Source organism: Setaria viridis, chromosome 8, assembly GCF_005286985.2.
Source record: "Setaria viridis chromosome 8, Setaria_viridis_v4.0, whole genome shotgun sequence".
In the NCBI taxonomy this organism is placed as follows: Eukaryota; Viridiplantae; Streptophyta; class Magnoliopsida; order Poales; family Poaceae; genus Setaria; species Setaria viridis.
In genome coordinates, this window is record NC_048270.2 from 18,570,966 (window position 1) to 18,586,523 (window position 15,558).

The following is a 15,558-nucleotide window of genomic DNA, read 5'->3' on the forward strand; positions in this document are numbered from 1 at the left end:
ATAGTGTCAAAGTTGGGGAAAAGGATCTTAGTTTGCCCTCCTCACTCATTCTCCTCTCTGCAACCTATTCGGGATTCTAAATCCCGACACGACCGGAACAAAAGGATGGTCAAAAAACGAACGACTTCCAAGGACTGACGTGCACTTTACTTAAAAAAATGTGGCTCACCACACTGCCACAGGATGTGCCAAAGCATGTCAACAAATTGACCATATACGGTTGATCAAAAGAAGAATTGGTATATCATGAAAAGAGATTTATTTTCCGAACATAATTCCAATATGTCTGGAGACAATAAAAAAAATTAGATGTCACTTGGAGAAAAGGATTTGTTCACAATACCAAACCAGAGTACAGACACTGTTCAACTGAAATGCTTGATGAGCAGCCGTACAAAAATGGGAAAACTGACTCTCAACAAATTAAAAATGGATTTTGAACGCATGCTGCATAATCATTACTCTGTAACCAGAATGCGAGTTGGGATTTACAAAAATAGCAACCCCACTCGTCCATAGATGAAACAATGATATGGATGGGAGCTCACCGGGCATGCTAATAAAGCCGACAACACTCTCCTCCAGAAAACATTAGTGAGTATACTGCTGATTGCAAATTCAATATGTTTCATTTCTTTGTTGGGCTTGTGTCACCGAACTTTGGTAGTGCCAATAGTGTGTTCAACCTGGTGAAGCTCTCCAAGGACCTCTCATCTCCACTTATATTTGAGTCACTTCCATCATCTGCATCTTCTGGTATTACCCTTTTACTACTGAGCCTGGGCTTCCTTGACCGGACTGGTGCCCTTTGACTGGACCCAATTCCCTTGCTAGTTAGAGAAGATCCTGATAAACCACCAGCACTACTGTCCTCTTTGTCTAGAAAAAGACAGATCATTGCACAATCATCAGTTTTGGACGTTGGATATTTGAATCTCCAAGCTTGATTTGCTAAGTCAACAACAGAACGAGCTGCGAAGGAACGATCAGAACATGAAGCAACGACATCCACGACTTCCTGGTTCGTCAAGACATCCCATACCTGTAGGCAGACAATAAATATCAGAGCAATTTATTCCATGTAGTGCTTCATATCTTGAAATCAACTCATTTGAAAGCCACATAAGTAAATAAGTGCCAATATTTCCATTACCCCATCTGTAGCAAGGACAATGAATTCATCCTTCTCAGTGATTTGTCTGTAGGTGACCTCAGGCACACAGATTAGCCCGAAATCCTTTAGACAAAAATCACCAAAAGCTCGTGCCATTGCAAGACCAGGGGAGTTGCAATTAGGAAGCCAAAGGCGAGCCACGTCTGGTTCATCCTGATGAGCAAAGACCCTTCCATTACATCGCTTGATTCTCCTTGCTTCCCCTATAAAATAATATATATTGTATTATGCTGAGTTTTTACCATTATGTCCCATATTGCATTCATCAAGACAACATCAAATCGAGTCCTGAACGGACTCAGAATAGAATGGGTATTAAACTGTTGTTTTGTCAGATGATAAGTCCAAACACATCACTTTGCAACTGTACATAAACAAGCATATACATAAGGTATTATTGAAAAAAGTAATGAAAGTATCATTTTATAATCTTTTAAAATATGAATCACAAACAATCACGTAAGGATACATTTTCCTGTTTCGGAGATGTGCAACCCAAGCTTTGTTCCCATGTCACAAATCTTAAAGATGATATACTAAGAGAAAAGGAAAGACCTTACATTATTTCTAAAGTGCTCCATGGGCTTCACTGGGTGATTATAAAGAACGGTATGGCAGAAAACTGGCGCTCAAGTTTAGTGCTCGTAAATAAAATGCTTTTGAGAAGGAACAAGTCCAGATTACCCCCCCTGATCTACTCACGAGTCTAAAAGACACCCCTGAACTCCAATACCAGGAATCATACACCCCTCATCTCTGTAGCACCCCCCCCCCCCCCCGCCCCCCCTTCCAGCTCCTGCCACCACCCCTCACGCCCCGCTGCCCCCGCCCCCCCCCCCCCCCCCCCCCCCCCCCCCCCCCCCCCCCCCCCCGCACACCTTGACGGCATTTTCATTTCATCAACGATGAGGTCAAAGCGGCAGAGGTCGAGAACACGTGCAAGAAAGCTGGAGCATCTCTGCTTGCCTGCTAGGTGCCAGCTGTGGTAATGGTGGTCCGGTGGGATCCAGCCTGAGGTGTGGCAACCTTTGATTACAGGGAGCACACAATGAATCTCCAACATGGTGTCCAAGAACTCGTCAGGCATGGCCAGGACCCTGCACAATCAATCAATGCCCCCTGGCTACAACTATTGTTATGTTTTGTGCTTGGCTGTGTAGCTGCACACCTATCAGAGATTGGGAGGAAAAAAATTGAAACGATGGAAAACACGTGAACGAATTACACCGAATTGAGGAGCTTGGATTGGGGAGCATGTGGCTGCCACCAGCCCTGCCCGATTTTTTCTAGTGCTTCTGCTGAATCAGCCTGGTCGCCTGTGCACTGCCGCTCAGATGGCTTGTCGTCTTTGTGCCGCCTTCGGGACGCGCCGACGATTCGTCACCTTGACTTGCAGTTCGCCAGAGCTCCTCGCTGATTCCGCTGTCCACGACATCGCCGGTCGTCGAAGCCTCATCCGTGCGGCCCGTCATCGTCCACTGGCTGTACCCCGCACCCCGCTCGCATGTTGCTTCGCTCGCGTATGTTAACCGAGCGGCAGTAGCAAAGGAGAGGGTAAACGCTAGAAAAGAGGCTGACATGGAGAGAAAAAATAGTAAAACCAGTGACACGCAGGATAGGAACCAGGTTAAAACAGGCTAGGGGGTCATTTGGCCAGTAATGAGAGTTGAGGGGAGCAAGATTCCTGGTATTAGGTTCAGGGATGTCTGTTAGATTCAGTGACAAGATCAGGGCGGTAATTTGGACTCCTATCTTTTGAGAATTATAGCATGTTTCCTAAGGTAAACATTTTGTCAGTCAGGCTGAAAATGCTCCCATTTTAAAACATGATCAGGCTTGAACTATTACGTCGCCTTTTTAAGCACATATGAAGTATCATATCAGTTGGAAATTTCTCATCTGCTTTTTCTATTTCTCGATGTATGATCTGTATGGATAGTTTTAGGCACTTAAATTTCGGCCTTAGTATTGGCCAATTGTGCTATCTTGTTTTAATCTACAGTCTAGACAGGAGGATACCAGTTGTACTGCAGAGTAATTTAATTTTGAATTTGGAACAAGAAAGGAACAGCTGTATTGAAGCTTGCAAAACTACTAGATTTTCAGAGTACAAAATGATTGAAATACAAATACGTGGAGAAGATTATGGCCATTTTGCTACAATGAAGCTGCGTTAATTTGTGCATGACTTATTGGCAGTTTAAAACTACTCCCCATGAGCTGATGTGGAAGGCATCGAGGCATTTAACCTATCTCACTGGCTTTCAGGGATTTGTCTGCCCTCTCCTTGGCTCCTACATTCAAAAAGTTTCCCTCCATGCACCCCAGTATCTATCTTGGTGAGGATTCTGGAAAGATACGGCCTATTTTCTTAATCTTTTGGGGTAGTCAAGTATAGTTAGATGTTATGGTTGGCATACAGTGCCACTAGTGTGGCCACCGCCAATCATGCTGGCTTCAACGCCATGTTGATCGCTCGGAGATTTCATCCTTAAGCTAGCAAAGTATTTCTAAGTTATGTTATAATCTCTAAATAAGGGTCCCATCTCTTGTTATCCAATTAGTTGGTCTATTACAATTTAGTTGCTATCATGTGTAGCAGCTCCACATTATTGCCAATCCAGCAAAGAAAGAAGTCCCCATCTCTATCTCCTCTCCCTATATTTCCCCTCTCCTAGACATGTTAGCCAAGTACCTGATCTTCCTGATCACCATGGCATTTGGGGGCATCAAACCTGATCTTCCTAGTACCTGCAACTACAGTCTTCACCATATCCACTAAAGATTCTGAGATCCTAATTAATTAGAAGTGATAAATCAAGGCCCTGCATTTTGAGATCCACTTGATCACTTTTTGTAAGTGAGCTTAAATTCTCTTTATTTTTCTGGAGTTACTGCACCTTGGGGTATCCAACTCCATAGAACCCACTAGTCTGTTAGTGTAAGCTTCATCCTTTTTGTTAGCTCAATCACAAAAAATAGGTATTCTCAGCTGTTTCACCAGATCACTAGCTCTTAATATGCCTAAAAGGGACAGGATTGTAGTACATAACCTCATTAGTCCTCAGGGGCAGAACCATCCCACTTAACACAATATTGCATCGCCTGGAGGCATAGCACTAGCTGCACCATTAATAGTGCTGGCCCTTACCAACTGCCCCCTCCTCACAATCCATCGAACTGTTCCACCCCTTTTCTACAACCTCTGCATCATCACCATCAAACTGTTTCTCCCCTACTCTGCTCACCGCCACCACAAAAATAAAAGCACCCTCAACCACCCAACATGAACTGTGGGCTCCATGGTCAGTGCCATCAACACCACCTTGTTGGCCCCATTCCCTGATTTAGCATAATGAGCACAATCCTAAAGTCACTACAGTACAGAGCTGTCTATGATATGAAAGAAAAATAATTGCACCATACTCATCCATCAAACAGAAATACAAATATTCCAGATCTGGCAAAGACTTTGCTGGCCAGTGGTCACTTAGGCTTCTTTAAGACTACAAAAAGACTTTAACGACAAGTCGATAACCAGTTGGGTGATGTTGCAAAATTAAAAAAAAATTAACCAGCAGGCAGACCTCGCAATGCAATAAAATAATTTGCCTGCGGAACATATGAATATTTTAATGGTCCGAATTGTTGGCTAAGAACACAGAACAAGAGAAGTGTTCTGTGTCAAAGAAGAAGGCAACAAGTATTTGTTATATTGCTGCATTTTTATTGTAAGAGAATGATAAGATACAACTTCAGAAGCGATATGGACAAAAGGTGCTCTAACCCAACAACATCACACGGTCACTAGTAGCAGCCTAGCAGGAGCTACCAAGCTAGTCAATGACTCAATTTGGAACTGAAAATTAGAAGAACATATTTTAAATTTGGGAAGTGAGAGAGAGTTACTTGGATGATCAGGTTTCAGGTCAACTGTCAACTGATGAGCGACCAAGCGACCATTTTGATCTCTGGTTCCTAATACAGCTCTAGAGTCACCTAAATTCCCAACAATAAGATCCTGGCCCTGATAATACAGAGGGAAAGCATTGAATTGTCAACATATAGAATTCTGAAGTAATACTAAACCCATTTTTTATAAGAAAACAGGTACCTGCTTGATTAAAGTAACTGCTGTACTTCCACTGCATATGCTATCGATATTTCTGTGTAATTTAAGTTCTTTATCTGTTACTCGAAAAGCCTTTCGGAATGAATCTTTCATTGAGCAAAAGAATTCCCGATGTTCTTGTTTCTGTCCAGACATGGGAGATTTGTCCTCTGCATCTGCATATGGAGATAAAGTCTCTTCTAGAATTGAACCATCTGAATTGCTGATAGGGCTTTCCCCATAGTCGTCATATATCAAATCACACAGCTTCAAAGGGAGAGTATCTCTAACTTTCCTTGCGACGATATGGCCATGTGGGCCGTGTCCATCAAAAACCCCACAAAAAACTGTGTCTGCTCTTCCATTAATGTTCTGTACATAATGAAATGGTATTTCCAAGGAGTTATGATCATATATCAAGAGAAGGCAAATAAAAGATCAAAATTTTCAAAGGATGTAAACATAACTTTTCATTCGAAGGATACAGTGTCAAAGATGGAGGACTTTTCCACTCTCTATTTTGCTCATTTGATGCATATGCAGGTCAAGCTTTCCTAATGTTCCAATATGGTGACCAATATACAACTTTAATAACTAATTTCTATCATAATATATTTATAAACATTGAAAATTAATTACTATAAAGCTATTTCTTGGGACAAATTATCTACACTGTTTTGAAATGTTTAAACTCAACTAACAAGAAGAAGTTGTGGATCAAAGTCAATTATTTAACTGCAAGCTACCCAAAGTGCCATGGTTTTGTAACAAGGTTAGTAATAAACAACTATCCTATTTCTCAATGAGCAAATTACAAAACCACAAGATTTTTCTTTGAAAGGAAGACTCAAGATGTACTGCAACATCCAAACTTCCAAGCCTTCGAAGTTCACTGAAACTGGTGGGAGATGTTGTGCCATGCTTAGTGTTCAAGCATTTAGTTATTCAATTCTTCCTTTTAAAACATTTGATTGATGCGCCAGATCAGATAGTTGATCTTTTTCGAAAAAAAAGAAGAAAAATCAAAACAGTTGAATGAGGCTGGCATCATTATTAATTCAAAGGGGATGAATGGAGTAGCTTCATTTTGGTGCTGCATTGTCAGTAAGCATTACATTATTCAGAGTTTGAATACCATTTCATCAAGAAAATAACTTTAAGTTTAGAAAACATAATAAACCATGCCAAGTTTGTGTGTCATCGAATTGTTTCTATGAAAACACATCACATTTGATGAAACTGAATTGTTTCATTATGCAATGTTATCCTGAAGATAAAAGGGTCGGCAGATCAACACCTTGGGCTATTAATGCTTGTGCCTAATTCAACTTATCCCATTAAAAGCATGGATTCGTTCCTAATACTCCTGGGTCGAGAACTCGAGATCAATTTCAACGACGACCAACATTTGTCAATTAAAGAAAGGAGAGACAATCGCAAGGCAAATGATGTCGTATTAAGTAAGGGAGATCCCAGAAGACCAGTAGATAGATATACATTAACATACCTCCCAGACGACCATGGCGTCCTGATTGGTGCCTTTCCTCCCCTGCCGCGTAAAGAGGCAGGCCGCATTGCCCACGCCGTTCCCGGCGATCCTCCCGGGCACTTCCTCCTCCCTCCTCCTGCCCTCTCCCTCCTTGCCCCAGGGCGCCGCCCTTGCTGCCGAGGCTGGCCGCTGCTCCGCCGTCAGGCACGATCCCATCGACAGCGCCCGCACCACATCCTGAAGGCAGTCAAGGCACCCGCCGCCACCACCACCCGACGGCGCCGCCGTCGCCACCGCTGCCGCCGTAGCCGCCGCCGTCGTGCCTCCTCTATCAGAACCAACCCACCTGTCAAAGGTCCGCCCCAATGCCACCCAAGATCTGACCTCCCCGCGGCCCGACGACGCCTAAGATCGATCTTTGCGCGACAAAGCAGCGGCAGTGGCTCTTCCGATCTTGATCGCGTCACGGAAGGGGGGAGGAAGACGGCCAATCAACACAGTCGGAGACACGTCAGGAGGCTGGCGGTGGTGGTGGCGGCCAATGAAAAAGGTAAAAGGCAGGTCGGGGAGCGGACAAGAATAGGATGGTGGTCCGACGGTGAAATCGTGGAGAGAAAATAGTACACGGGGCGGGGAGGAAGAGGAACAAGTGGCTGTGCGCGGTTTGGGGCAGCGACCGCGAATGGAGCGGTCGCAGTCTCGCAGAAAGCCAGTGGTCCACAAGAGTTTCCCATCGCCAACGCCCGGCGGGCCTATGCGGTGGGTCATGACGGATAAAGCTGGCAATGGTTCGGTGCGAACCCAGTTTTTTTGTTTGGGCTTTGATGGAGTTGAGCCTGGTTTTGGGGAACCGGTTGGCCCAGGTAAAGAGTTAGGTTTGGGGTACCGGTATCTAGCTGTGATAAGTTTGGCCCGGATTAGATTGGATTCCAGTGGTCGACACGTGTTGAAAGTCTTCTTCACATACTTCACGCACACCTCTTCTCTTCTATCTTCTCCCACCCACGGTGCTGCCGCCAAGGGGGCACGCAGCCGCGGCCGTCAAGGGGACTCGTCAAGGTTCTAGTCGTGCCCTGTCCGCAACTCGGATTCGCTACGGTCAGCGTGAGTCTCCACTACTCACTAGCGCTGTCGCCCCCAACTGGCACCCTGACATACAACAGCGGCGAACAAGACTCCAGAAGGCGGCAAGCACCCCTACCTGTAGCGAGGTGGCAATCTCACCTGACGGCGGCACACCTTCGAACATAGGCTGGTGAGGACCATCCTTCCCCTCTCCCTATCCATCTGCATCCAAGTATCCAAAACCTAACCATGGCCTATGTTCTTGATTTTAATAGAATTATCTTGCAATAAATCCCCTCTTGAACCTCTCTAATTTTTCCTAGCAATAATCCATCCGGGATTTGATTTCTAATTTTGGGCAATGGTAGGAAGAATCTAACATGCATGATATATTGGTATGTGTCAGTTCCTGTTTTTAATATTTTGCTACGATTGTTGTTATGCCATGGCAGATTAATTTACTGTGCTATTTTGTCAAGTTGTATCAAGTCACTAACATTGTTTCCTGGCTATACTAATTAGTTCAATAACCATTACTGATGATTACTGGCTATACTAATAAGTTCAGTAACCATTCCTGATATTTTTTGCCTATGATTGTTGTCATACGATTGTTGTTATGCCATTGCAGATTAATTTACTGGTAATCTTAATTTGTGGCTGGAGAAGAGCATTTACTATAATATCTGTCAAATTTAATTTGTTGTTGTTGGGTCTAATGTAGGTAAACATGTCATCCACTGCTTCGGGTAGTTCTACAAGTAACCATTCCATAGATATCTACACATCCCAAACACGCTTCGGGTAGTTCTATAAAGTAACTATTCCATAGAGATCTACACATCCCAAACACCACGCCGTACAAGGTCTGCTGTTTGGAAACACTTTGAGCAAAGTTTAGTCAATGTCGATGGTGATCTAAAGGCTAGTTGTAAGTACTGTAGACTGCACATGAACACCAAATTTGGCACGAGCAGTCTAAGAGGTCATATTGCTAATGCCTGCCCAGCTATTGATGCTCATATCAGACAAAAGTTTCAAGCCTCCCTTACTAAGCAATCATCAGCAGAACCTTTTGTGTTTGACCCTCAGTTATGTCGATAACAGATTCAGCAGGGGTTATATCGAAAAAGGTCCATGGTGGACTTGTTGACAGGTGCTTGCCTCGGTTAAAAGGATCATCGTAGACGTCGATATTGGATCGGGTGGCCAAGAATGTGCTGCCGGTCTGTGGTCACCGACTCCACCCTGAAAAGAGGTGCCCGCAGTGATGGATCCCCAGAGAAGCAGACCATGGTTCGTGGGGACAGCAAGAAGTAGAAGAAAAAATGGAGAGGAGAGGGAGGCAAGATCACCACAGGGTGAAAAATGGGCGGAGGAACAGCGTGGATGGTGTGCAGTGAACGGTGGTGGAGCGGTTCCGGAGCGCGTGAAGATGGCGGGGTGTTATGGCCTTGGTTCCAGGACATCGAGCAGCAGGGCTTCCTTGGGTCGTTCCTGTGCTGGTATGGAAAGAGAGGGAAGGTGAGAGTCGGCCATGTCATGGTGGATTACAGTAGCGGAGCTTCAATTCCTGACCAAAGCTCAGGGGAGATGCGACTCTGGCAAGGTGCGATAGCGGTAGAGGGCATGGGTGGTGCTGTGGTGGCTTGGGTGGTGAAGGGGGGCGAGGGGTTCCACAAGGGGTTTTATAGGGACGGGGGAGCATGTGGGGGGAGGGATTGCACCGGTGGAAGTCACGGGCTTAACCATAGTTTGAATGGCAATTACTTGCCATATCCAGAGTGAGAGAGGGGGAGGGATCAGGAGAGAGCGAGAGGATAGGGGGCGGCGATCACGGGAGTGGGCCTGGATGGACACGGTTCCATGCTGGGGCGTCATGATTCGAAATCCCGGATGGGATTCGACCCATGCAGCGCGGAGGAGAGAAAGGAAAGGGAGAGGGAGGTGGAAGAAGAGCCTGACGAGTGTGGGCCGCCTAGCGGTGAGAGTGAGAGGGAGATGGAGGCGCTGGTTGTTGTGGACTGGCCCAAGAGAGAAGGCAGGGGAAGGAAGATGGGATGAGGAGATGGGCCAGTTTTGGCCCGGTACGGTTTGCTTTTGGGCTGGAAAGAAAAAGAAAGAAAGGGTGGAGTGTAAAGGTGGTTTGGGCTTAGGGATTAGAAGGAAATCGGCCCAAGCAATGCTTTGGTCATTTTACCATTTGAATAGTTTCAGATGATGCTAAACGAGTTTTGAAATTCAAATTTATTTTTCCAATATAACCACTATGCGGACCGGCATTTATGCAAGCAAACAATTTATATTGTATGGTCCATTTAATTTATTTTATAAACTATCATTTGCACACAAATAATTGTGAACAAAATCTAACTAATTCTAGATATTTGCTAGAAAAAATTTAAACTATTGCAAAAAATGAAATTAGGGTGTTTCAAATCCTACCCCTTTTAAGATGAATCTCGTCCTTGAGATTCGGAAGTGCTGGCGAAGAGTTGTGGGAATTCAGCCTTTAGATCTTCTTCACGCTATCAAGTTGCTTGATCCTATGCATGGTGATTCCACTACACCTTGCACGTTCTAATAGTTTTGTTTCATGTAATTCTTTCAATTGTTTCCAAGATCTTGATTGGGTGTTCAGTGTAGGTAAGATCTTCCTTAACATTGAGCTCCTCCATTGGCAATTAATCCTCCTGAACTCAAAGACACTTCTTTAACTGTGAGACGTGGAACATGTCATCTACTTCGAAGTATAGCTCTTCCTGCTCAGCGCATCGTCAACCACATTTGCTTTTTTGAGATGGTATTTTATACAAGATCATAGTAAAAAGAATTGTTGCCATAGTTATAATGAATCAATCTCAGTTTTTCGATGGAAAACTAGAACTAAACAAAACCCGAACCCTAATGTGGCGGCTACTACTGAATATATGAAGGTTAGTTCATGCATGACCCTGGACATGTATGGCGGATCCACTTCGGATTAGCTAGATTAAACAGGGTTAAGCCGCCTAACATGCGACACCCCTGCCTAAGCCAAGTTAACACGAAGTGCCGTCGGATTCATCCGATTAACCACTTGAACAGGATCGAGTTAGCAACCTCACACGAAGGTGAGTGGTTCCAGAGAATACAACGAGTCCACTGAGTTAAACAAATTTAACCATTTAGTTCGGCCATAAAAACCAACATCAGAGTTTTACAAGGTTCAAAAGAAAACAACAGAGGTAAACACTAGCGGAAGCAATCGTCGGGGTCGGATGTCCTGGTGAGGCCAGCCGGGACATCACTGATTTCTCTCCTCGCCGTCCGAGGAGGGATCCCACTCGACCGTCCAGCCCGGTGGAAGCTGGGGCGGCCAAGCGCCAGCAAGAGAGGGGTCGGGAGCAGCAGCTTCACCTGAAAAACAGGAGCCACAACAAGGCTAAGCTACTAAGCTCAACAAGACTTAACCGATAGGAGTGAAACCACTCCACACTTCTAGACATGCAGGGCTTTTTGGCTGAGGGGGTTTGTTTGCCAAAAGCACTAAGTAAAACCCTATTTTCAAGTTTTAGCTCCGGTTCTAAGTTCGTTAGCCGGTTTAGGTTTTCCAACTTATTCTAAGCAATCATAGAGCCAAACAAGATGTGTAGATATCTCAACAAACATGTCATCATCAGATTCCTCATTTACTCAGGGTGACATAGCGATCAAGCAATCTCAAACTGTGAGAGGCAGACGAATCGATTCGAGTTCTTTAACCATGCATGGTGAACCTAGCCTCACGACATCCGCGCACCCGGAGGTCGCTTCCTGTGTCGGCCTTCCCCATCAATCCCCTAACCCGTGTCGGGCCCATTTCCTTTGGTGCAAGGTTCCACAGACCCGGCCTCTGCCGTTCTGTGACCACGCTTGCCACCACGTGCGACATCCAGCAGGGGAAACTCCGTTCCAAGAACAATGGGGCGACCGCTCACGTCTAGGTTCAATCCGGTACTAGGCTTCCTCATCCCATACTAAGTATGAGGCTAGTACTTTCAAACACTTGATCACGAACACCACCACTGTCGGGCCTTAGCAAGTTTCCATAGACAGACGGGGCAACCATCCGACCACCAAAGAGTTACCAAAACCCTGCCCCGTCCATCGTCCTTATAGTTATAATAGAAAGGGTAGACATGCAACTCCTACAACTCGCGAGTGACAGGAAATCACTCGGCTTTTACCGTCTTCTAGTTAAGCAAGGCAACTACTCCGTCCAACAGCTAGTGCTCAGATCATGGGGATAACTAAGTCATGCATCTATGGTTTCAAACAATTCCTATACGTAAATGCACAAGCATGTTACAGAAGGCATGCGCAAGTTTGGAAACAACGCAGGGTTTTCATGCAACCGGGGCTTGCCTTCGAGCAAAGAGGAGGAGAACTGCTCGACTTCTGGGGCGGCTTCGGCTTTAGCGGGCAGGAGCTCAGCTATAGCTTCGTCTTCTGGCGCCGGGTGTAGCTCGTAGAAGCCATCGGCGAGGTGCAGCTCTACACGAATGCAAGGCAAGAGTTAGCATAGACGGTTATTTTAACAGCAACACTGGCTCGCCTGAGCCCAGAAACTCGCGACAAGGAGCAGGAGGGTAGGGAGGTTCAAGAGAGCTGGTGATGATCAAGAGGCAAGGGTCGGAAAGGAACTTATGATCTGATCCTTGAACTAGAGGATGTGGTATACTAGGAAATCCTCGGACGCAAGCGCTGAAGGGTTCCTAAATTTTTACACATACACCCTCGGGTTGAAGAAAAGATCACAGCCGAGCCCTCGGGCGAGGCGGATAAGGGTCGGCGGAACCGATAGGGTCGGGCGAGGTGGGACCGGGGTCGGGCGGACAAGAGGGGTCGGGCGAAGCGGACTGGGGTCGGCAGCTTACCTTCTTCCTGAAAGGAAAGCTTGGGGTCGGAAAGAGGCAGACTTGGGCGGAGGGACTTAATCTTTGAACAACGGCTAAGACCGGCAATGCTCGGTGGCGGCGATGCTTCTTGCAGATCACAAGTAAGCTTTTACGCAGCACGGAGGAGCAAGCGGCTGGGTGACTTGGAGAAAACTGAGGGAGAAGCTGAGAGAAGAGTTCGTCAAGGAACTTGGCGTGTGGCGCTAGGAGCTTGAGCAGGGAGCGAGAGAATGGCTGAAGGCAACAATGGCGGAGGGTACTCCGGCGGCTGGTGCATTCCTTTAATAGCTGCTGGAATGGAGAAAGGAAGCGGCGCGGGAGAGAGAGAAGGGGAGCGGCGTGAAGGCTGGGGAGAAGCAATGGAGTGCTCTGCCGGGGCGGCGATTGAGCGAAGAGGGCGGTGGTGCAGGACTCCGGGGGTGACGCCAGCGGTCATTGGGTTCTGCCGTCAGGGCGGCGCAGGAGCGGGTATGCCGGTGGTTGAGATTTGGCGGAGGCGGGCGTCGCCGTGCGGAGGATTTGATAGAAGCGACCGGTTAAACGGCGCTAGAATCAAGGGCGCACAGGTGAGAAGACAGCCAGCCGTGGGCGCGCGGGCGAGCGCGGAGCAACAGATTGTCGGGCGGCTTCTGACAGGGTGGGGAAAGGAGCTGTTGCTGCCGTGGTCGGGGTTGGCGGTGGAGGAATCGTCGTGTAGCGGAGACCAGGCGGCGCGACTGTGTTCGAAGTGACGGAAAAGACGGGCGACATCGGGCTCTAGGGCTGGGATCTGGCGGCGTGATGATGGGCGCGGGAGGCGAGGCTCTGCAGAAAGGTTGCAGAGGGGCTTCCGCTGCCATTGGGGAAGGGGCGCGAGAATCCACTCGGTCGCGGGCCAGAGACAAAACTGAGCGGCGGCGTCGGAGAAGACGAGCCATGCGGTTTGGGAAGTGCTTGTTCAGGTACTCGTCCGTTTCCCATGTTGCTTCATCTTCGGTGTGGTTTCTCCAGAGGATCTTGTACATCTTTACCACTTGGCGTCGGGTATGCCTTTCCTTCTGGTCAAGAACTCGGTCTGGGTACTCGGCGTAGGTCAGGTCGCGCTCTACCTGAAGCTGTTCTTGCTCTAAGATTTCTGCTGGAACTCGGACACATTTCTTCAGTTGAGACACGTGGAAAACATCGTGTATGGTCGATAGTTGCTCTGGGAGTTGGATCCTGTAAGCGACGGGTCCACATATCTCCACAATCTCATAAGGGCCAATGTAACGGGGAGCTAACTTGCCTTTTACTCCAAACCGTTGTACTCCTTTGGTCGGGGAGACTCGAAGATACACATGATCACCAAGGTCGAACTGCAGGGGTCTTCTCCACCAGTCGGAGTAACTCTTTTGTCGAGATTGGGCAGCCTTGAGATTAGCTTGAATTACCTTTACTTGCTCTTCGGCTTCTGCCACCAAGTCAGGGCCATAGACCTGTCTTTCTCCTGTTTGGGACCAGTTCAAGGGTGTCCGGCATCTCCGGCCATACAGGGCTTCGAACGGTGCCATCTTCAAGCTGGCCTGGTAGCTGTTATTGTAGGAAAACTCTGCCAAGGGCAGACACTTGTCCCAATTCTTGTCATAGTGGATGAAACAAGCTCTTAACATATCTTCGAGGATCTGATTGACTCTCTCGATTTGGCCATCGGTTTGAGGATGATAGGTTGAGCTTCGGATGAGCTTGGTGCCCATGGATGCTTGTAGCTGTTCCCAAAAACGTGCCACAAACTGAACTCCTCGATCAGAGATGATGGTCTTGGGTACACCGTGTAGGGAAACTATGCGGTCGAGGTACAACTCTGCATACTGCTTGACTGTGTAGGTGGTGCGGACAGGAAGGAAGTGGGCGGTCTTGGTCAAATAGTCCACTATTACCCAGATTGAGTCACATCGCTGTGAGGTAAGGGGCAATCCAACTATGAAATCCATGCTGATGTCTTCCCATTTCCAAGAGGGAATAGGTAGCGGTTGCAGGGTACCTGCTACTTTTAAATGACTGGCCTTGACGCGTTGACAGGTGTCACATTCTGAAACATACCGGGCAATTTCCGGCTTTATTCCACTCCACCAAAAGGTTTGACGGAGATCATGGTACATCTTATTGCTGCCAGGATGGATTGAGAACTTGGAGAGATGAGCTTCGTCTAAGATTTGCTTCCTCAGCTTGGGGTCGGCGGGTACTATTAGTCGGTTTCCATAATGCACACCTCCAGTTTTGTCCTGCCGAAATTGTTTATATCCCTCATCCTTTACTGAGATCTTCCTGATGATCCGTTGTATTTCCTTATCTCTTACTTGTGCTGATCGGATTTGGTCTTCCAAAACTGAGTCAAGGGTGATGTGACCAAGGGTTCCATGGGGAATAATCTCCAAACTAAGTTTTCCCATCTCGTGACACAGAGGCTTGGTGAAAGCTGTTGACAACAAGCAGTTGCAATGGTTCTTGCGACTAAGGGCATCGGCTACCACATTGGCTTTGCCGGGATGATAGTGCACTTCCAAATCATAATCTTTTATCAGCTCCAACCATCTTCTTTGGCGCATGTTGAGGTCGGCTTGAGTGAAGATGTACTTGAGGCTCTTGTGGTCGGTGTAGATGTTGCAGTGGGTTCCCATCAGGTAGTGTCTCTATATCTTCAAGGCATGTATCACTGCCGCTAGCTCAAGGTCATGGGTTGGGTAGCTCAGCTCATGAGGTCGTAACGCCCGTGAGGCATAGGCAATGACTCGATTGTCTTGCATAAGAACACACCCAAGTCCAGTGCCAGAGGCGTCACAGT

At 46.9% G+C, this 15,558-nt stretch overlaps 1 protein-coding gene and 1 long non-coding RNA gene across 2 annotated transcripts; one reads left to right on the top strand and one right to left on the bottom strand.

Annotated features, from left to right (window-relative positions):
* Positions 1–242: 242 nt before the first annotated feature.
* LOC117833247 (probable protein phosphatase 2C 75) lies at positions 243–7,452 on the bottom strand. Its single transcript, XM_034712679.2, has 5 exons — positions 6,793–7,452; positions 5,289–5,657; positions 5,084–5,201; positions 1,154–1,377; positions 243–1,042 (listed from the first exon to the last, which is right to left on the bottom strand). Exons 1-5 carry the CDS (start codon positions 6,988–6,990, stop codon positions 629–631), a joined length of 1,323 nt encoding a protein of 440 aa, XP_034568570.1. The 5' UTR covers positions 6,991–7,452; the 3' UTR covers positions 243–628.
* A 42-nt stretch (positions 7,453–7,494) lies between these two features.
* On the top strand, positions 7,495–8,930 carry LOC117833248 (uncharacterized). The gene is made up of 2 exons (XR_004635375.2): positions 7,495–8,029; positions 8,564–8,930. It is a non-coding gene; the product is annotated as an uncharacterized lncRNA (long non-coding RNA).
* The last annotated feature ends 6,628 nt before the right edge of the window (positions 8,931–15,558 follow it).

What these genes read in the sequence shown, in the direction of transcription:
- LOC117833247 (XM_034712679.2), bottom strand. Translation starts at nt 6,990, where the DNA reads ATGGGATCGTGCCTGACGGCGGAGCAGCGGCCAGCCTCGGCAGCAAGG. An exon ending in ACGCCATGGTCGTCTGGGAG is followed by an intron (nt 5,658 to 6,792) that starts GTATGTTAATGT and finishes CATTATGTACAG; the next exon opens with AACATTAATGGAAGAGCAGA. An exon ending in TTGTCCTTGCTACAGATGGG is followed by an intron (nt 1,043 to 1,153) that starts GTAATGGAAATA and finishes GTCTGCCTACAG; the next exon opens with GTATGGGATGTCTTGACGAA.